Here is a 21,205-nt window from a genome sequence, read left to right as displayed (position 1 = left end):
ACTTTACATTCAAAATTGCTCCAATCTGAAATGGATTCGGAATACAACACGAATATATTCTGATAGCTCTCGACGAGGGCTATATGTGGTAACAGTTTCATTAACCTATCTTTTTCCATTCCAGCACAGTGGGCCATTCCAGATTTCTAAACTTTCAAAATTTCTCGCATCTGAAATGAATTTGGAATATAACTCTTGTACTATCTGATAGCACTCGACGAGAGCTTTATGTGGTACCAGTTTTATCAACCTATCTATCTCCAATTTCATACTTTAAACAAATCAATTTATTACCATTTATTTTTGCAACCAGCCATTCTTTAACAGTTCTGAGATATATTCCTAATATTCCTTTAAGTTAGTTATTACTCATTGTGTTTTCTATTATTATTGATTTGTTTTTTAATTGCAATGCACATACAACGCCATTTTTTAAGTTTTAATCTAAAATTAAATTCAAATTTCCAATTTTTTACATAAAAGAGCTCTGTTAACCGTTAACGTAGCTCTGTTAACCTGTTAAAATTGCTCTGTTAAAGTTAAATTTTAAAATTTATCTTCACACACATTTTAATTTTCAATTTTAATTTTTCATTTGAACCGATTTGAAGGTTAAGTTTTGTTTGCCTTTATTACTTTTGTTTGCATTTATGCACCCAAAGAAAAATCACTTTTCTCCGCACGCAGAAGAATATAATCACTTGCTGCACTCATAGAAAAAAGTCTGCTAAAAACAGCAGTCGATGTCTGCTGTTATATTTGTGTACTTCAGGGCCAAATGAATAACAATTTATAAAATTTTTAGGTTATAAATTTTTCCACAAAGCATATTTAAGAACCAAAGGTAGTTTTTGGTATATTTTTGCACTGTAATATACTTACAAGCTCCTAAATACGATCAGCAAACATTTTGTTTGCTGTTATGCCTCAATTCGATAAATATTCAGATTTTTGTTCAAATACTATAGATATTCATAAAATATTGGTTTAATTATGTTGGGATAGCTCCTAAGTTGAAATTTTTATTTGTTTTAGACAAAATAAAACATATTTTAGCGTAATCGAGCTTCAAAAATAGCAGAAAATGTTTGCTATTTCAGCAAACAGTGACTGCTGTCCCTTTTTCAGCAGACTTTCTGCTGTTTTAGCAGACTTTTCTGCTGTCCCTACTAACAAATTTCTTTGGGTGTAGAGCAAAATGTTATTTTTGGATAGAGAATGTGGTGACAACTTGGTTACATACTTCTTAAATATGAAAGTTTTAAAAATCAATTTACTTTTTCATTAATATACTAAATTACACTCAAAATGTAAATTTAATAAGAGGAGACTTTAATTTACTGAATTTGAAAATTAAGGTTACACATTTTTTATGGAACAGTTTTTGAGATATCCCGTTGTTTTTAGTTTTTCGTCCTTTTTCCACTAGACAAACCATATCTCAAGCTAGAAATGTCCAATTATATCGTTGTTGGTACTTAAAGGCAAGATATTGTGATGACGAACAAACTTGTACAATTGGATCTGTGATAAGTTAAGTTTATACATTTCCGGCGGCACAGAGTCGCTGTAAAACACTATTTTTTGAAAACTCGCCCTATTTGATAGATAAATTTTAAACCATTTAACTTTGAAATTTTGTGAATAAATTTTGAGGCGCGTGTAGAATGTAAACGTTAATCTTTTTGTGCATTTCATTTGAGTTTTCCCAATTTTAGACCAACCTAATTTGAATCATGGTCAGACCAACTCGTTAAACTTAAATCATGTATTGGCTAAGATAATAGTAATTGATTGGATTCTTCCTTTGGTGTTATTTGGAAGATAAGCACATACCACTTCCAGAGAAAAAGGCTAATTTGCCTTGAAAGAAGCACAATTATGCCCCTGTGTAATGGAAATTTTTTACCATCGCCTATTTGGTCCATACATATTTGAAATGTTCCATATTATAATAAGAAGAAATAACAAAAACGTCCTACACAATCTTTATTCAAAATCGATTCCTATAATGCAACTACCCTTTAGGAAGCTTTCGTTCACAAACGTGCATACAAAAAAATCTTTTTCAAACACGACATTAATTGATCCATTTAATTTTTTAAGTGAAATGTCTTCAATCACGAAAATGATAGATTTAATTGGCATTGAAAAACACTTGATTAAAAATTAATAATAATGACATTGAAAAATACTTGATTAAAAAATTAATTGATTTCATAAGCAAATTTCAATTAATTTATTAGTTGATTCAATTAAAAATTTAATTGATGTTGATTGCAAAACTCAATTAATTTTTTCATTAAAAACGTAACTATTTGCAATTACTTTCTTAACTGACTTATGGTTTTTACTTTGATTACAAAATTGATTATTTGAACTAAATTTTTAGTTAAAAATTAATACAAAAACTTTCTACCACTTCTTTTAATAGGCTTAGTTTCCGAGATTGATTAAAAAGTTAATGGTATGAATTAATTTTTTAATTAAACATTTTAAAATTTTCAATCATTGGCTTAATTAACTTAATGTTTCTTTCTTGATTAAAAAGTTAATTCTATCAATTACTTTATTAATTAAAAAAATTTCAACTTCAATCAACTTTTTAATTGGAAATATTTTATTGATATTTTTCTGTGTATAATAAAATGTTTATTTTTCTTCCCACTGCATTTAGGTAATAAACATATTACTGAAATCGCAACAATGGCCCTTGATTTGCTAGATGCCTCTTCATGCTTTAAAATACCCCGTTCAGTGGAAATTTTACAAATTAGATGTGGTGTTCACACAGGACCAGTTGTTGCCGGTATTTATTCATATGATAGCTTTTTAATTATGTATTTATGTGTATATGTTTGTGCTTATATAATGCCACAGGAATAGTTGGAACCAAGATGCCACGTTACTGTCTATTCGGTGACACTGTCAATACCGCATCCCGCATGGAGTCAACTGGGGAAGCGCACAAAATTCACATAACCGAAGAGATGAATCATGCCTTAATGAAGGTGGGTGGCTTTAGAACGGAGCACCGTGGTCTCATTGATGTTAAGGTTGGCACACGCATTCTGTCATCTTTGTACAAACTCTCTTAAACTAACATGTCTATGTCGTTTCAGGGTAAGGGACTCATGAGCACCTACTGGTTGTTAGCGTGTAAAGATGGTCCTGTTAAAGTACGTGAGGAAATTGCCTGGTTTGCAGACATGCAGCCTGTCTTTTTGGAAAACCTGAAATTGGATCCCACCTACAAGCAAAAGAAACAGAAAAAGTGAAATACAACTCATAATTATTTGATAGATGTAGTTTCATCGACCTCCAACCTTCACCACCGGCATTAACTCACCATCATCTGATTACACTCAAACATAGTAATCATATGATGTGTATTTTCATATGGATTATGAATGAATTCAGTGGGTGATAGTCCAACACCACCCACCGAACCAGACATTTGTCAGCAAAATACAAAACGACGCAACTGATTATTGAATGTTATTGTCAAATACGTTAGAAAAAATTAGAAAGTTAACAATATGTCGTAATTAGGGCTGTCATTCGGGACTGATTTTTAAAAAAACCGGGATTCGGGATTTCAAAATATTGAATGAAATGAAAAACAAATGGTAGCACTTAGTCCAATTAAACTTTATGAAGAAAAGAACCCCAACAAATTAACACAAAAATAAATTAGAAAGTAATTTTATATCGCTATCTTACTCCAAAAAAAATAGGGATTTTCATTATACTTAGTACGTTTTCGTTCTTCATAAAAGTATCAAGCATCTAGAGTTATGCGCTTTTCAGACTATCAGTTATTCCGGACGACAGTGCTCGTGTCGAACATATCCCATATATTGTGCACATTATAAGTTAAGTCCGAAGGCATAATCGATACTGCTGCATGTTTATGGGATCGATAACACATTTACCGATTATTTAGTCATCGCCGACAAGTCGTATCGATCCGACACACTGTAAGATTCTTTACAAACACCGACATTCCGTCCGGAATAACTGTCTGTAAAGCGCATTAATCAAATAAACGCGATGAAAAACATCTCTCACAGTCGACAGTCGTCTAAGGGTCGTTTACACTGAATGAAGACTCCAATTTATTAATAAAAATCTTAATTTATGCCGAATGACAGCCATACATACATCTCATACACACATACACCCCAATGAGTGCAGCTCGATTCTATGTTCAGCTCAAAAAAAGAGGAACTTGAAAAGTGCGAGCCCGCGGTTGAAACCATAGGATTAACCGGGTTAGCATGCTCCGAATAAGGATTCAATCCCAATTTCATCCGAACACCAAATAATTTTTCAGAAGTGGTTTATTTCCTTTCAGTAATGCTGATAACCATAGATTATAGATTACATAAATGATTCACTGCTGTTTGACAGCTCCGAAAATTAAAAATAAACGAAGAAAATTTATTATGCACCCGATGATTGACAAAAACAAAATGCGACAAAAAAAAAAAACAAATGTTTGGAACTTACTCTTTATGCAAAAATTAAAACGTAATGTGAGAAAATTAATCTTTGGAAGTGGAAACATTTTTTTCCAGAGACAAATGAATTATCTACACTCATAGAAAAAAGTCAGCTAAAAACAGCAGTCGATGTCTGCTGTTATATTTTTGTACTTCAGGGCGTAATGAAGAACGATTTATAAAATTTTTATGTTATAAAATTTTCCCCAAAGCCTATTTAAGAACCAAAAGTAGTTTTTGGTATATTTTGCATTGTAATATACTTACAAGCTACTAAATACGATCAGCAAACATTTTGTTTGCTGTTATGCCTCAATTCGACAAATATTCAGATTTTTGGTCAAATACTATAGATATTCATAAAATATTGTGTTAATTATGTTAGGATAGCTCCTAAGTTGACATTTTTATTTGTTTTAGCCAAAATAAAACATGTTTTAGTGTAATCGAGCTTCAAAAATAGCAGGAAATGTTTGCTATTTCAGCAAACAGTGACTGCTGTCCCTTTTTCAGCAGACTTTCCTGCTGTCCCTACTAACAAATTTCTTTGGGTGTATCTAACTCTATTGTTTATGCAATCTATGAATTAGCTAGAGCACTTTCTCCTTATATTTTTACCTTTTTATAAATAAATTAAAAATGTTGATGTTCATATTTGCACTAAAAATTCAAACACAAAAAATTTTTACTGGCTGTTTATTTGCCTTTCAACCTACGCGTTATAGATTGAAAGGGCTTTGAATGGAATGCCTTATTTCACACGTTGATGAACATAAGGGCTTTTGAGTTTGATTTCGTTTGGTTATCGCGCACGTCCTATAGCGCGAAGCCTAAACCTTTCTTAAAGAAAAGACGTTCGTTTAATTTTCTTTTCTAAGAATTTATTGGTCTTCGTGACCTTCTTCTTTGACAATTCAACCGTAACTAACTCTAATAGAGAAAAATTCAAAGTTAATTTACAAATTCCGTTAACACGGTAAATCTTAACGAAAACAATAGAAAAAGGATAAATAAAAGTAGAAAATGAAATTCGATAAACTTAAATAAAGAAAACATGACAAACATTCTCTTAGAAAACAGAATATTCAAAACTTAAGAGAATACGGAATTATTAAATAAAAGAAATAAGAAATTAATATAGAAGCAATAAAATGTGTTGTTGGAGCGGATCCTAGTACGCTCTCCAATAAAATTGAAATAATGTTGTTGAACTCGCTTCAACACTGGCCAAAATCTACCCTCCTCTCACCTACTTGGGTAGTCCATGGCATTTTTCGATGGCTTTTCTTCTAGTTGATCTTATTTCTTACGTTAAAGTATCATCTTTACGAACATGAAGAGAAACCAAACGTTTTTTCATAGACATTATAATACATAGATAATCCACTATTCTTTTTAAAAAAATGTGTCAGTTCCAAAAATTAATTTTCTGACATTTCGTTTTGATTTTTTCGTAAAGAGTCAGTCCCAAACATTAATTTTCGCGCATTTGCATTTGTGTTGTTCGTAAAGAGCAATGCTGCTCAAAATTAAATTTCGTATATTCGCGGTTTTGGTCACAATTTTTTGTTCAACTATGAACTTTTAATATATTAATTTATTTATAAATCCTCTGGTGCATCATAAACGGTGTAATTTTGTGTAAAATTGGCAAACTGCAAAAAGGAAAACGAAAGAGATTGTAAACGTGCCCTTATTTTTCCCGTTTATTCTTAATCTTCGGAACTGTCAAACATAGTTTGACACCCATGGCTCATCTATGTATTATAATGTCTATGGTTTATACTTTTCTGACGGCAAAGAGTCATTTTCATTTTTTTTAATTCGCCCTATTTTCATAGACATATTTTGAACCACTTAACTTGTCACAGATCCTTACATTCAAGTACCAATTTGTTTAGTGAAATAAGGCCGAAAAACTAAAAATAACGGGATATCTCAAAAACTGTTCAATACAAGCATTTTTAACTTTCATTTTCGAATTTAGCAGATCAAAATACGTAAGAAAAGTCAACTCTCATCAAATGCACATTTTCAGTGTAAACTACTGTAATTACTGTTCGGTAATGGAGTAAATTATGACATTTTCTACATGTATTCCTTGGAAAAAGTTAATTTACTTTATTAGTATAAGTATTAGAGTATTTCATTGTATTTAATTAGCCAAGTCGGTCTTTTAAAGGCTTTGAATTGCTTAAATAAATTGGTAAATATTTTGACGTTAAATAATTTAGTTTTAATAGAAATTTAATGAGTGAGTAGCAAAACATCCTTAATAATTTTACTTCAACAATATTCCTTCCGATTCAAGTAGTGGTCATCGTATAGCATGCGGTAATTACTCGTCATATTTTAAATCATTAGTTTCGTTGAGAGGTAATAATTATTTCCGATATTTGGTTACCTGAGACAACGATAAACATGTCCTTTTTGGATCCGGAAGTGGTGCAAAATTGGCACAGAAGCAATGAATTTAACATGGGCTTGTCTTAGGACAGATGTTAAAATTAAGAAAATCTTTGGAAGGACATTTTTGGGAGTGCTTTTAAAGTTGTGCCTTCAGAACAACTACCAATTTTTTTGCTGGGATATTACTTATTTCCTTGGACATGCGTACGTAAATTTAATGCAGAGCGATGCCAATTAATAAGTGGTTATTTTTGCTGGTGCAACTTCTAACTGTACAATGTGCAGTTCGCGTTAGGAACTTAATTGTCAAAATTATATGTCCGCGATGGTAGATGTTTACGCGAGACGCGGGTGATTCACGTGAATCTGAACAAAATTCAAGCAACTCTCGTGAATGGGACTAAATCAAAAATGTCGTGGGTGATGAATGACAATGACATTTTTGCATATTCTCAAACTCGCGAAAAAATCAGACTCCAGCTCGAGGATTGTTTGAATCTTAATGGTTTTATATTGTGAATGTGCGTGAGTTTCTACCACACATATCGTGCGTGAGTATACATTTTAGCTCGTTTATAGACCCAAAATACCTTTAGATTTCAAGTTTCAAGCAAATCCCATGAAAATTGGCGCATATGCGCTTAAGAAATTGGGGAGTTCGGTGTATATAAAATATATATCAGTATATGTAAATAATAATAAACCATAACAGGGACCGTTATTAACTATATTGAACACATCACTGTTGGGATTTAAAGTAATCTAATTTCAGGCAAATCATTAGGATGTGTGTCTTGTCTGCAAATGATCATGGGTTCAATCCGGAATACTACAAGGTTTTAAATCCTTTCAGTAATGATATTTGCATTTCTAAGTGCTTCAAATCTTCTCTTCACTCACGCGTTCGGAGCTCCGGCAGGAAATTTAAGATGTCATGTGGAACCAAAAATGCCTTTATATTTCCAAATTTCCACCGTATTACATAAATAACAAATAGTTACAGGAGTCCAGAATAGAGGCGTGCACGTAACAAAAATCGAAAATTTGGGAACTCACGCGTGAATCGCGAGTCATGCTCATGACAATGTCGTGGGTGTGCGTGAGCGTGTCACGAAAATAATTTCTTCATGAGTGTGCGTGAGTAATGAATTTCGGAAAAATACGCTCACGAAAATAATCCCGTGTGTCATTAAAATTGAGCAAATGGAACAAATTCGTTAATATTACGAAATTGTTCCTATATCTAAAACGAATACCACAAAGGTTTTACAACTCTTATTTGCAATTCCGCACTCTCAAAAGTGAACTTCAACCGTAACATACGACTCAAAGGTGAGTAACTAAAATTTTCTTGAATGAACCGATTTTCGTGAGTCACATTTCTGATAGTGAGTGTGGCTCTTTTTCGTACGTGAGTGAGTACAGATTTATTTTCGTGAGTGTGCGTGAGTCTTCAATGTGGGTTTTTTTAATATTTTGCAGCTTTTATTGAGCAAAATCACTTGACAGGAAATATGATTTAAGAAAACAATCTAAAATTTGAACAAACATTTTTTTCTGACTGGTGTATATGTTTAGGGGTGTGCACGTGAGTAATATTTTACTCACAACCACGCACACTCACGCTCACGAAAAGAAAATTTGGACTCACGCACGAAAATGTCGTGACTCACGAAAAATACCGTGACTCACGAATAATTTTATGAGTAATTTACCTTAGGGATGTGTCTGAAAACTCATAGCATCCCGCCGTCACTAAAATTGAAAATGAATTCAACTCGTAAGCGTTTTATGTCCGTGGGCGGGATTATTTTCGTGAGGGTATTTTCCCCAAATTCATTACTCACGCACACTCACGAAGAAATTATTTTCGTGACTCACGACAATTTCTTGACACGTACACACCTCTAGTCTATGGTATTTCCACATGTGGGTCAGAACAACAAACTTTTTGAAGAATGTGTGTTGTGTGGTGTACTGTGCGGTGAGACCCAGAACAGATGCATATATGGTACTCTCCACCATTGGATTTCGAATGAGGCTTTATTAAAATGGTATTTAATTACATTACACGTAGTCGAATTCGAGATTGATGGAAACAAATTGTGCACATCTTTAATAATCATAACATAATGAAGCCAAGGAAAAAAACATAACCGGGTTTAAATTTCCGGGAGGTTATTTTTTGTTGAGTTTGCAGCAGAACGTGTAACATTTTTATGATTGTTTTTTACGAAAGGACGATGTTTTAGATTTTGCAAATTCGCCAAACAGAAAATAGAGTTGTGTGTATATGCTTGTCTTATGAGAGGAAAATGTTCTTTAGGACATGCAAATATCTTAATGGACATTTCTCTGCAAACGATCTCATCAATTTCTTAGCATTAGAAATCTATCAGTATGGAACATTAATAACGATCAATAGATTTTACATTAAACATTTTATTCTATATATATACAAATATATATATATATACTTATCAAATATAATAAAATATTCTCATGTTCGAATATCTATTTTTACATTTGTTTCACTTAACGTATATAAAATTGAGAAAATATGTAACAATAATAATAATAAAGGTAATAATATAGACGATGTATTTTTACATAATGTTACATTATTGCTATCATCTATAACAAAATTCGAATGCACTACATTTTATATACTTTATATTATTTTAAAAACTACTATATATTAATAGAAAATATATGATGAATAAAATAAAGGATTGATGTTTCACAAAAGCTCCGGTCTTTTACCTTTTGGAACACTTCCAAGAATGATAAGGTATTATATGATATTTTGATTAAAAAAAATATGTGTCTTATGCCAAAAACTACTAGGTGTATACATTGTTCCATGTGTATACATTTATTTATATATCATCACTGGCTTATAATAATCTTAATTGCGATTTATTGTTCTTCAATTGAAAATTATGTACAAAATTTTGCTTGTACACAAAAAATATGTTGGGAAAGGGATGTTATTCATACCTTCTTATTCAAGTATGTGTATTTTGGTTTTTTGTTTATGTTTCTCTCAGTAATGTAGTGCATTGTAACTAAACGTATATAGTATGCAATAATAAATCGAATATTATTATGCACGAAAATAATTATATGATGTTATGTACTTATTTATTTGCTAGAGTTTATGCCTAGTTCATCCATTTACGACAATTGGGAGCACCACACATGCATGGTATTTTGCTACCATCATCTTCTATGTCGAATTTATAGTCATAAGAAAGCTGCGAGTGATGAAAATTATAGGGACATTAGTGCCTGTATTGGATGGAATTATTTTTATATTTACCTCTTCGCTACGGTTAATTCTGCGCTTAGCAAAGATTATAATGCGCAATTCACGGTCGACTTCCACGATCTCTGTAACGCAATTGGGATTACATGAATGATTGATGTATCGGGCCAATCCACCACAAAGGGTTGCATCGACCACGCGGTCTTCATCCAAACGAAACATGTATATGCCACGATTCTGAAAACCAATATCAGATTTTTTTGTTTTTAATGAGCAACTGTTTGTAGAAAAGAAGAGAAATACTTACCCTAGCTTCGTATTGTTTCTCTCGTATTTCGGAAACCTCTGAACGTATGACCTCACCGATATATTCTATAATCATTGTGTGTTTTTCCATGTCGCGAGCAGCATACAAACCTAAACCAGCTATTTTCGATCTAATAAAGAAAAATGAAGAACGTGGTAATTTCAGTGTGGTCTGATTTACGTTGCAATTACCTTGCCAAATAAACATTATTCCGCCATTCCTGCTTCATTTTTTTATATTGAGAACTCTTCGAATGTACAAATTGTTTGCTATATGGACATGTGACCTCACCAGCTGCGGCTACAGATGGTATTGTCCCTTGATGTCCATGGCCGCTTAAAGAGCTGACCGAACTGCAAGTCCTCTGAGGGTGATGTCTCTTCCAGCCCATAAGTTGACGTAGTTTTGGCTCTGTGCGAGCTGCTCCTGAGGGATTTAGGGCTAGTGGTAGATCCAACAAAGGATTACGACCATACTTGAAGCGATAATTTGTTAATGTTTCCACTCCTGGTAGACTCTCAATGATCCGAACTATGGCGGGTTCTGTCAAGCCAAACAAATCTTCGCCACTTATAAATTCGGAATGAAGCTTGACTAAATTATGCGATCTGCGTATTTCGGCGACAGCTTGAAGAACATGATGCCAGACCGACTTTGGCGATATGTCACGAAGCTCAACGTCAGGCTCGGAAGGTTCCTGTACAACAATTCGAAACTCGGGGCGACCAGCCACTTCTGCTATAGAACAAACGTACCGGCAACGCTTGTTGGGACGACGCATTGACCAATAAAATCGGATCTAGGCGGAAATAAACAGGCATTTTATAAAGAACAAAGCATAGCAAAAATTACTTACAATTTTATATCCTATTGGATAAATGCAATTTGTTGTATGGAAAGCTTCCAATTGATGTGGCAGCAATTGACCAACATTCAAGAAAATAAGGCTGCCGACACGCAATACATTTACCATCTCTGAATGGTGCATTATTGCAGCGACCTGGCGATTCTCGTCCCGTTCGACAAAGACTCTGCGTGGGACAGAGAGGGTTAGCAGCTCTTTATCTTTATCACTTCGCGTTGCGTGAGCTTGACAATGAATTGTTTTATTTTGGTAGAAGACACATTGGTCACGTATGGCACAAGGTAAGTGGAATACGGCACCACAGCGAGTTTTGTAGCACTTCACTGTTGCTCCTAACTGCTGGCAAGTGTTGCACGATTGGTTAAGACCAACTTGTAAGGCTGTATGGAAATTCATAAGACCCCCACTTATTGTTTCGTACACTTCCGTCGACCAAAGAGCACAGTTCAAGTGCACCCATTTGTCGACATCATAGTTTAACAGACGTGAAGGTCCATCCGAAACACCATCCCCAATTTGAGAGCACAACACACAAGTTCGACGATCTTCAATAATTTGCTGGTTGGGTTCGTTTAAGGTACTTAAAGTGGTGGAGACAGTCATAGTAATGTCCATTTTGAAAAGCATATCTCGTATCTCTTTCTCTGACATCCGTTTGACTGGTGTTGAGGTTTGAAAACACTTGGGATTATAGTAACGAAAAGATATTTTTTGCGCCTTTTGTTCGTGTTCCGCGGGTTTCACTATGTCCATTGCCTTAACGTCATTCTTTTCTTCCAACAAATTCGAAATATCTGGCTTTATATCCAAAATCTCATTCATGAAGTCACTTTCAAATGATGTTCCTTCTTGTGAAGCTAATACTGATTTTATTGATGAAGCGCTCAGTTGCTTCTTCTGGCTGCTTAGACGAAATTGGATAAAACAGATTTTGCTGCAAAAATACCGCGGCTGCGTTGGATGCATTAATTTCACTTGTATTGAACTCTTGGTATTATCATTGTAATTTTTCAGACAACGACCCTTAATTGCTTTGCCACAGAAACGACACATCTTTGATCGCCCATTAAGGATGTCTTGAATCGAAAGGTTTCTTAAGGCCGTTTCACGATCACTCACTGACATACCAACGGCCTTTTCGTCTAAGTCAGTGTCTGTGTCTTCTACCACTTTGTACGGTATTGGCGTATTTATTTGCAGTAGATTTGCCAAGTTTTTGAGAACATCCAATAGACGCTCTGCCGACGAACTAGGCAATGAGATAATTACGTTTTGACTATTCGGGCTGTTTTTCATGCTGGGCGAAGGAAACGTTATTTAAATTAATAGTTTTGACAAATGGTCTACATTGCCTCGAAAGGGCAACATGTTGTTTGTTTTATCTATTACTTACCCGCCTTTAAAGTCCATCATATCGTCGTGAAGATCCTTCATGTGAATTCCATTATCAGCGTCGTTTTCTAAAGGTTTTAGTGGAGTCTTCTTACGTTTGGTTATTAAAGCCATTGAATTAACCAAAGGTATCACAGGCGACATTCGACCCATACGTTGTTGGGTGCTACTCATAAGGATTAAACCAGGGAAAGTTTCCTGTTGCAACATATTCAAACGCATGGTTTTTACTGGATCCACCGGCATCAAGAGCTTATTGTTCACTATCTCCGGTGTATCTACAGCTCGCTCACGGTAGATCTTTGTCCAGCTGCTAAGCTTTTCATGTTCCGACTTGTAGGTAAACGACGAAAATTCTTGGTCGTAATAGTTGTTTTGAATAGAGGATGATGTACTTGGGTCATCGCTAGATTTATGTCCCTGTATCTTTTTCAAATTGTAAAAAGGCACTTTATTAGGTATATATCCCGCACCAAAAACACCATCTAATTCTTGCTCAAAGAGATTTCCCCGCTCACTTTGTCGGCTTTCCTTATGTGGGGAACTACTCGAGCTAGTACAATTTCGCCAACCATACAAATTGCACACACCATAATTAACATTCAATTGAGGTTCCAATACTTGCATTGGAGGCATTTGTCGCAAATGAAGCATCATGTTCTCAATAAAAGAGTCATAATCCTCTTCCAGCTTAAGAGATTTTCGAGAACGCTTTTTATTGTTGGCCGCATTTAAAGCAGATGTTGTACCTACTGGAGTTGTCGAGCTGATGACCGTCGTTTCTTTGGCATTAACGGTGATCTGTTTGCGTTGCTTCTGTTGGTCACGCTTCCTTTTTTTACGATTGTCACCGTCCTTAGTAACGGGGCTTGGTCCGGATGAAGGGCTATTGGCTTGGGACTGTACTTGAGCCTGTTGCTGCTGGAGCAAAATTTGTTGTTTGTTTATTATATTTATGGGCGGCTGGCACTCGCCGGTGGGCGTTGAAGCCACCGAATTGGAATTAGTTGGTGTAGCCGTCGACGACATGGGACTGGGCGTGGTACGTTGTTGCCGATTTTGATGTTGTTGGTGATGGATCTGCAAAGGCATTTGTTGTTGGTGTGTTTGATATGTTTGCAAAGTGCCTGTCTCATCTACTTCCATTTTAACCGCTTGCATTACCAAAGATTTTGTAGAGTCCTGTTGCTGCATGTTATGATTTGAAGCAACCGGATGAGTTGCAATTGATTCATTTATTTTATTGTTGTTTGTCGCACCACTTTGATCCCCCAAATTTGAATCCACCGTCGTACTAAACATTTTGCTTTGTTGTTGTTGTTGTATATCAGGTATTATTTGCTGCGGCTGTGTTGCATGTGCAACGACCATGTTGGAAGTCGATGAATTTGAAGAGTGGGAGGTGACATGGGTGTTGATGCTGACAGTATTTCTGAAAAATATAGAATATATTTAAACTAATAAATCGGTAAGGTAAATGGATTGGTAGTTTAGCTTACTTTTCTTTGTTGCTGGCTGTACTGTACACTCTAGCAGCAGAAAATTGTGGCTGCACCTGATGTTCCTTCTTTGCTTCTTGAACGTACTTCCCAATCTTCGCACTGTGCGATGTATTCTGGGTAAAAGCTTTGAACGTCGATTGACTGAGTATTTGCTGCCCAGTCGTAGTTGGAGAAGTCAAGTGTTCAAATTGTTGCTGCAGCTGTGACTGCTGGGGTGTTAGTTGCTCACCACTACCTTTGTTATTCGCAGAATCTCCCGATGAAGGCTGAACAGACAAAACCTCAACATTTGATTCATTTGGCTCAGACAATGACTGTGGCTTAGAAACGAAGGACGTTTCTTTCGAAATCAATGGTGAAGAGACAAATTTGGGTTTATCAGAATTTTGAATGAGACCCTTCGAGGAAGCCACGAGGGCAGGAGTAATGTTTGACGTAGCTGTTGTGACTACTGAGCCAATTGTACGCGGTGATGAAGGTGCGGAAGAGTTTCCAACACTCAAAGCGCACAGTTTTGTGCTTTCTAATTTTGAATTTTGAGATAGTGTTGTTGACACCGTGGTTGACTGTGTGGGTGTCGATGGTGTGTGGGTGCTAGACTCACTAGCAGGGACTGGTGGTATAACAGGTCGGGCCAATTGTGCTTCCAATGAACTTACAAGCCCCAGACTGGGAGCTCTTACATTAATCACTTTTCGACCGGGTAAAACATTTGTCGGGTTGCCAACGGGTCCAGACCGTGATGTTTGATTATTAAGGGGCGCACTATTTGAATTCTGCAGAAGCTGTTTTAGAAGAACGTTATTGCTTTCTTCCGATTTAGAAGTGTTTATAGCAGTCATTTGATGTTGATGTTGTTGGACTTGTTGCTCTGTCGTGGGATGCTGTCTCTGATGTGACATCAACTGATGGCGCTGTTGCTGTTGTGGGAGCGATTGAATTTGTTGAACTTGTATTTGTTGTTGCGAGTGCTGATGTTGAATTTGCAAATGAACCTTGCTTTGTTGAGAGGATGAAGAAGACTGCTGATGTTGCAATTGTTGCTGTTGGGATTGCTGTTGCATATGCTGATGTACGCTTTGATGAGAAACTGTTGTCTCCATATCACTTGCCTTCTTTTCCTCTTCGGTTTCAGCCTTCGGCTTAGAAATTTGAACGAAACTACCGCCACTACTGCTATAGAGCCCACCAGGAAGTACTTGGATAATTTTGCGATTTTGTACAATGCTTGTTTGTCCCATTTGTGTCGAGGTTTGTTGTTGATGTGTTGTAGTCACAGAATCCTGCGATGAATTACAGAAATCACTAGAAACGTTGGCTTCTCCATCATTGTGCGCAACAGTTGAAGATGAAGCGGATGCGGATTGAGCTGTATTCGTTACAGTAGATAAAGCATTAGGATTTATGCTCAAATTCATACGTGCAGTAGGGTTAGTTCTGTTCTGGTTGCTATATGCAGAAGTAGTTACACATAATGTCGTTTTAGCGCCTGCATTGGTAAAAACTTGTTGTCCAGTCGAGGTTTTGGCCAGCATCAATGAAATGTTTCGGGGAAAACTTGTTGCCACAGTATTGGCTCCAGATGTGGTGTTTATGTTTGATGAGTTCACATTGGCAAACTGAGACTTGGTCAAAATCAGTTTTTGTTGACCTCCAACGGCATCAGCCATGCTTAGAGACACTGTGGAGACATTGCCTGATGTAGTCACCAACTGAGGCGAATTCTGTCTGACTATACTTATTGTGGGGCAAATGTTTATTCTTTGTGGAGCTTGCGATTGGCTTTGTTCGCCAGCTTCGGTATTAGTTGTCATAGATTGGCGTAAACTAGCCCCGCCGACATTACCAGCCGTAGAAGTGTGGACAACTTTAACGCTAGCTGGCAAAAAATCCGTGGATATAATGGAAGGGCTTGCATTTTCTGCTCCTCCAGATCCAGTAATATTCTTATTTATTTGACATTTTTCTGTTATTAATATGGATTGATCGGATGTGGATGAAGGCACAGTTGTTTGTGAAGAGGTTATAATTTCCTCGACATTCGTACTCGAGGAAGTCTTTATAATGGCACCCGAAGGTAAATCTTTGACGAAATTTAGTTGCTGCTTCTTTTGAGGTGACTGCACTTGTCCTGACATTTGTGTTTGACTACCCTGCTGCAAATCTGATTTTGTGGACGTTATAGTGACAACTCCTGATGTTTGCTGAAGCATGGTGGTTTTATTTGCTTGCACAGTTTGAAATTGTAATGGAATTTTCTTGCTCACTACCTTGGCTTGTACAATTTTTGCAGAGGACACAGGCTTGATTTGAAGTTGTGATAATGATACAAAAGTAGGCTGGCTCATTTTGTGTCCCCGTTTGATATTTAATATTTTACTTAGCTGTGTTTGTGGCGATTGACTTGTATTTGTCTGGATGGTATGGATAACACTCTTCGTGCCATCTGCTGACCCAACTTGAGTCGAGGAATTACTTCCAGTTTGGTGAATAATTTGTGATGAATTTAGTGGCTTTAATAAAGGCACGGATATTGTTGTATTGCCTATTGACACTTTGGCAGTAGTTTGAGTAACCTCTGGCAATAATTTCTTTGAGGAAACTACTAATGATTGATTCTTGACTGGACCACTCTGCAGACTTTTCAAACTAACAGTTTCTCCACCCGGCCCAGTAACGTTGCCCACCGAACACACACGACTATAGGTGAATGTGTTTTGGGGGTTTATGGACGTACTTGAAGCAGTCAACAAAATTTGCTGCTCTGGCTTCTTTTCCCCAGCTGCCATCATTGAAAATTTGCCAGAACCTTGTGAGTCGCCGCTTGTAGATATCAATTTCACATCGATTCCATCTCCAAAACTCTTTTTTGTGGCTTCGTTCATTCCAATTTGTAGTCGTTTTGATGTCTTGTTACTCATAGATGTCATAAATGTCGACGCTGTTGAACCACCTCCTGGATCGCCCTCAAAATGAATAATACGTTCTTCCATGGTGACATCGTTGCAATCATTAGCTTTGCCAGGCACTTGTTTTCTTATAAGGACCATTTCTTCGCCACCACCGGACGAAGAATACGTTTTAGTGTTATTTTCCATGCCACCACAACTTTCCTCACTGAAGGCGCCAGTACTGGCACTGTCTTCGATAATTAGCTGGTATTGTTGTTGATGGGTCCCCGGGGTCCCAATATCTCCGCTAATCATTTTTCTACCCTTTATTTTTTTTGTCGCTATATCTGAAGTCGTTCCAATGCTGATTAAACTTGAAGACACATTTGTGGCAAGGATATTACTACTCCCACTCTTTTCCAATCTAAACTTTTTGCTTTCATCATCATGGGGTTCATTCGAAGATCGCTTCATTGCGTTAGTATGACTCGGTGTGTGAGACATTGCAGCGATATGTGAAATAGTAAATTACTTTTTGTTTATTCCGTCACCAAATATACCTCATTTCTTGCAAATCGTTAATTTTTGTTTATTCCGTCAAAATATATACCTCATTTCTTGAATTAATTTTCGTTATCGATAATCGAATAATCGATAGCACTAAATATGCCAGTGATGCTATGTACAAACATGGACGGATATGCACTATTTTCGCATAATATGCCTCTAGATTTTGAATTTCAACGCATAGAGGATCAAGAATTCCAAACGGTTGTTCCGCCTATATGGGGGTTATATAAAAACTTGGACCAATATAGCCCACTTTCGAACTTGTCTTGCAGACAAAAGGCAAGCAAATCGTTTTAATTTTCCTTATCGATAATCGAATAATCGATAGCACTAAATATGCCAGTGATGCTATATACAAACATGGACGGATATGCATCGATAGCACTAAATATGCCAGTGATGCTATGTCAAACATGGACGGATATGCACTATTTTCGCCATACCGTAATATGCCTCTAGATTTTGAATTTCAACGGATAGAGGATCAAGAATTCCAAACGGTTGCTCCGCCCATATGGGGGTTATATAAAAACTTGGACCAATATAACCCATTTCCGAACTTGTCCTGCTTGCAGACAAAAAACTAACCTGTGCCAAATTTCAACACGATTGCACCATTATTGAAGGCTGTAGCGCGAGTATAATAGACGGATATGATAATATCGTCTTAGAATTTATCTTTTACTAAGAATATATAAACTTTATAGTCGGAAATTGGTACAAATGGCCAATAAGGGAAGTATCATAGGACTGGTACAGGTGCTCCGGTTTGTCACAATTCCAAAATTTGCATATATTTCTTTGTTTTCTTTACTATCATGACCAAAATTGACTGAAGTACAATTGTCAGGAAAATCTGTTGTTCAACATTTCCCACGGTTCTTTCCATACGATTTGATTTCAAGTAATAGTAATCTCTAATTCGTACAATTGTGTATTCTGTACAATTTTATGTACATTTTTATTCGATTTTCGAAATTTAATTCATTTCGATTAATATCGAAAATCGATTTTTTTATTAATACACGCGGTGGAACGCCTTTTGTTTTTATGAAATAACGGTATTTGAAAAATTGATAATCATTGTCGTTCAAATTGTCTGTTGTAAAATCGTTTGGCGAAATTATTAAATTAAATTAATTAAATTTTGAAAAATCCAATTTCAAAAATGGAAGTGGAAAACTTGGAATACGTAATATTGTACGAAGACGACATTGGCGCTTGCGAGTACGTTATTGAAAATGCCAAGGAGGAGTATGTACCTGAAATGGACTCTTACTCACCAGATAATGATGTGCAGGATCAATATTATAAGAGCACTTGTGGAGAGGGTGTGTATATTTTTATTTGTTATAATAATTTAGTGCATACGTTTGCCAGAAGACAATATTGGCAGGGGGTCCCTGAGTCGATCTAGCCATGTCCGTTTGGCTGTGAACACATTTTTGTGATCAAAGTCTAGGTCGCAGTTTTGAGTCCAATCGGATGTTTCTCAAACATGTTTGAAGTCGATTGGATCTACAAGTTGGTGCAGGGCATAACCCTGCCAGCATTTCAAAGTTCCATTTCATCCTCATCGCTACCACAGACTCGTAAATGTCACCACAACCATCGCGAACTGTGATGGGGGAAGCATATCAAAAAGTAAAAAATGTACATGAAAGTATTTTGCCATCACTACTGTTAGAAGAGCCATTTTATTTTTTTTTTTAACGCCAAGCGCAACCAGCTTGTTATATTTTATTTAAATAAAAACGAAAATAAAGTTCTGAAAACGTAGATATTACGCTTAAAATTGTGAAAGGTATATGGTGAACAATTTTCGACTTTCCAAATAGAATAAAGTGATCGTTTTTCAAATATTTTTCCAGACACGCTGTCTCCATTGAAAATAAACAAACTGACTGATAGACGCTGCAATATGTAACTTGCTACTTAAAACTCAACATCATTCTTTTATTAATGCAAAAAATTGTGTTAAATGTGATGAGATAAACCGAAAAATGTTATATTTATAAGAAATTATAAATGTTTAATCAAATCAATAAATATCTACACAATCGTGTTTTACTTGACCACAATGATTCTTCTACAATTACCTTAAAATGCAATTTTTTTGATAGTTTGCAGGGGTTCTTATTGGCGTCCTTCGAAATTGATCTAAATAGGCACCTAATAATTGCACTGATGAGAAACTTTTTTCGTAGTAACTTGGCGTGGTACAACTTCTCAATAGTGACGGCGCTTTTCCGACGAGTTTTTGATGTCGTATATGATTGTTTTCAACGTAGTGGGGATTCTCAGAAGCGCCCCCAAATTCAAAAAATGTTGGCAGGGACAATACTTACCAAACAACACAAAATAATTTTTCTATTTTCCCGGCTTGTACTTTTCTAGCAATAATTATCTAATAAACACTAGCAAAAGAGTAAAATGCACTTTGCTTAAAATTGCAAAAGAGTAAAAGTGAATTTTACTCTCTTTGTTTAAAATTACAAGTGAAAAGTAATCGTGAAAAATGGCGATTTGGCGGCTAAACTCGAACCCACCTTAAAAGTAAATTACCAAAAAGGGTTGTTTGTTCACAAATGTTGTTGCATAATCAAAAAATACTAATTGTTTTTAACGTTTTAAGTTTCATAATGTGTACCATTTTACTATTATCCATTTGATGGAGAGATTTCATAATTTTATTCGGATCAGCAGAAAATTTGAGCAAACTACCCTGCCAGCATTTCAAAGTTCCATTTCATCTTCATCGCTACCACAGACTCGTAAATGTCACTACAACCATCCTACTGTGATGGGGGGCAGCATATCATAAAGTACAAAATGTACTTCATACATGTATTTTGCCATCACTACTTTTACAAAAGCCATTTTATTTTTTGTGAAACGCCAAGCGCAACCAGCTTGTTATATTTTATTTAAATAAAAACGAAAAAAAAATTCTGAAAACATAGATTTTACGCTTAAAATTGTGAAAGGTATATTGGTGAACAATTTTTGATTTTCCAAATGGAATAAAGTGATTGTTTTTCAAATATTTTACAGACACGCTGCCTCCATCGAATAAAAACACTGGCTGATAGACGCTGCAACATGTAACTCGCTACTTGTAACTCTACCTCATCATTAATGCAAAAAATTATGTTAAATGTGATGTGATAGTGGTATAAATGTTATATTTTTAAGAATTTGTAAATAATTAATCAAATTATTAAATATCTAAACAAACGTGATTTACTCGACCACAATGATTCTTTTACCACTATCTTAAAATGTGCTTTTTCTGATTGTTTGGAGGGTCTCTTATTGGCGTCGTTCTAAATTGATCTATAAAGGCACCTAATAATTGCACTCATGCGAAACCTTTTTGTAGTAACTTGGCGTGGTACAACTTCTCAATAGTGACGGCGCTTTTCCGACGAGTTTTTGATATCGTATATGATTGTTTTCAACGTACTGGGGATTCTCAGAAGCGCCCCCAAATTCA

General features: G+C 35.7%; 2 protein-coding genes and 3 long non-coding RNA genes across 5 annotated transcripts in view; 3 read left to right on the top strand and 2 right to left on the bottom strand.

Moving 5' to 3' along the window:
• Positions 1–3,709, top strand: part of LOC142240526 (uncharacterized) — a 31,361-nt gene extending 27,652 nt beyond the window's left edge. The window contains exons 12-14 of the mRNA XM_075312228.1: positions 2,678–2,809; positions 2,881–3,056; positions 3,123–3,709. Of these exons, the coding sequence (XP_075168343.1) occupies positions 2,678–2,809; positions 2,881–3,056; positions 3,123–3,278 (464 nt within the window). The 3' untranslated portion in view covers positions 3,279–3,709. The remainder of the gene's footprint in view (positions 1–2,677; positions 2,810–2,880; positions 3,057–3,122) is intronic.
• LOC142240527 (uncharacterized) lies at positions 2,593–3,453 on the bottom strand. The gene is made up of 2 exons (XR_012723299.1): positions 3,320–3,453; positions 2,593–3,250 (listed from the first exon to the last, which is right to left on the bottom strand). It is a non-coding gene; the product is annotated as an uncharacterized LOC142240527 (long non-coding RNA).
• A 5,631-nt stretch (positions 3,710–9,340) lies between the features above and the next one.
• LOC142237437 (uncharacterized) lies at positions 9,341–17,990 on the bottom strand. Its single transcript, XM_075308748.1, has 7 exons — positions 14,246–17,990; positions 12,748–14,178; positions 11,346–12,651; positions 10,681–11,288; positions 10,490–10,619; positions 10,237–10,419; positions 9,341–10,171 (listed from the first exon to the last, which is right to left on the bottom strand). The coding sequence occupies exons 1-7, from the start codon at positions 17,641–17,643 to the stop codon at positions 10,079–10,081; spliced, it is 7,149 nt and encodes a 2,382-aa protein (XP_075164863.1). The 5' UTR covers positions 17,644–17,990; the 3' UTR covers positions 9,341–10,078.
• Positions 17,991–19,424: 1,434 nt separating this feature from the next.
• On the top strand, positions 19,425–19,790 carry LOC142241699 (uncharacterized). The gene is made up of 2 exons (XR_012723764.1): positions 19,425–19,513; positions 19,581–19,790. It is a non-coding gene; the product is annotated as an uncharacterized LOC142241699 (long non-coding RNA).
• Positions 19,791–20,435: 645 nt separating this feature from the next.
• LOC142241451 (uncharacterized) lies at positions 20,436–20,991 on the top strand. The gene is made up of 2 exons (XR_012723641.1): positions 20,436–20,696; positions 20,764–20,991. It is a non-coding gene; the product is annotated as an uncharacterized LOC142241451 (long non-coding RNA).
• Positions 20,992–21,205: the final 214 nt, after the last annotated feature.

The sequence above is a fragment of the Haematobia irritans genome, chromosome 5 (genome assembly GCF_050003625.1).
Source record: "Haematobia irritans isolate KBUSLIRL chromosome 5, ASM5000362v1, whole genome shotgun sequence".
NCBI lineage: Eukaryota > Metazoa > Arthropoda > Insecta > Diptera > Muscidae > Haematobia > Haematobia irritans.
The sequence above is the reverse complement of the archived record's forward strand: the minus strand, read 5'-3'. Positions and strand labels throughout refer to the sequence as shown.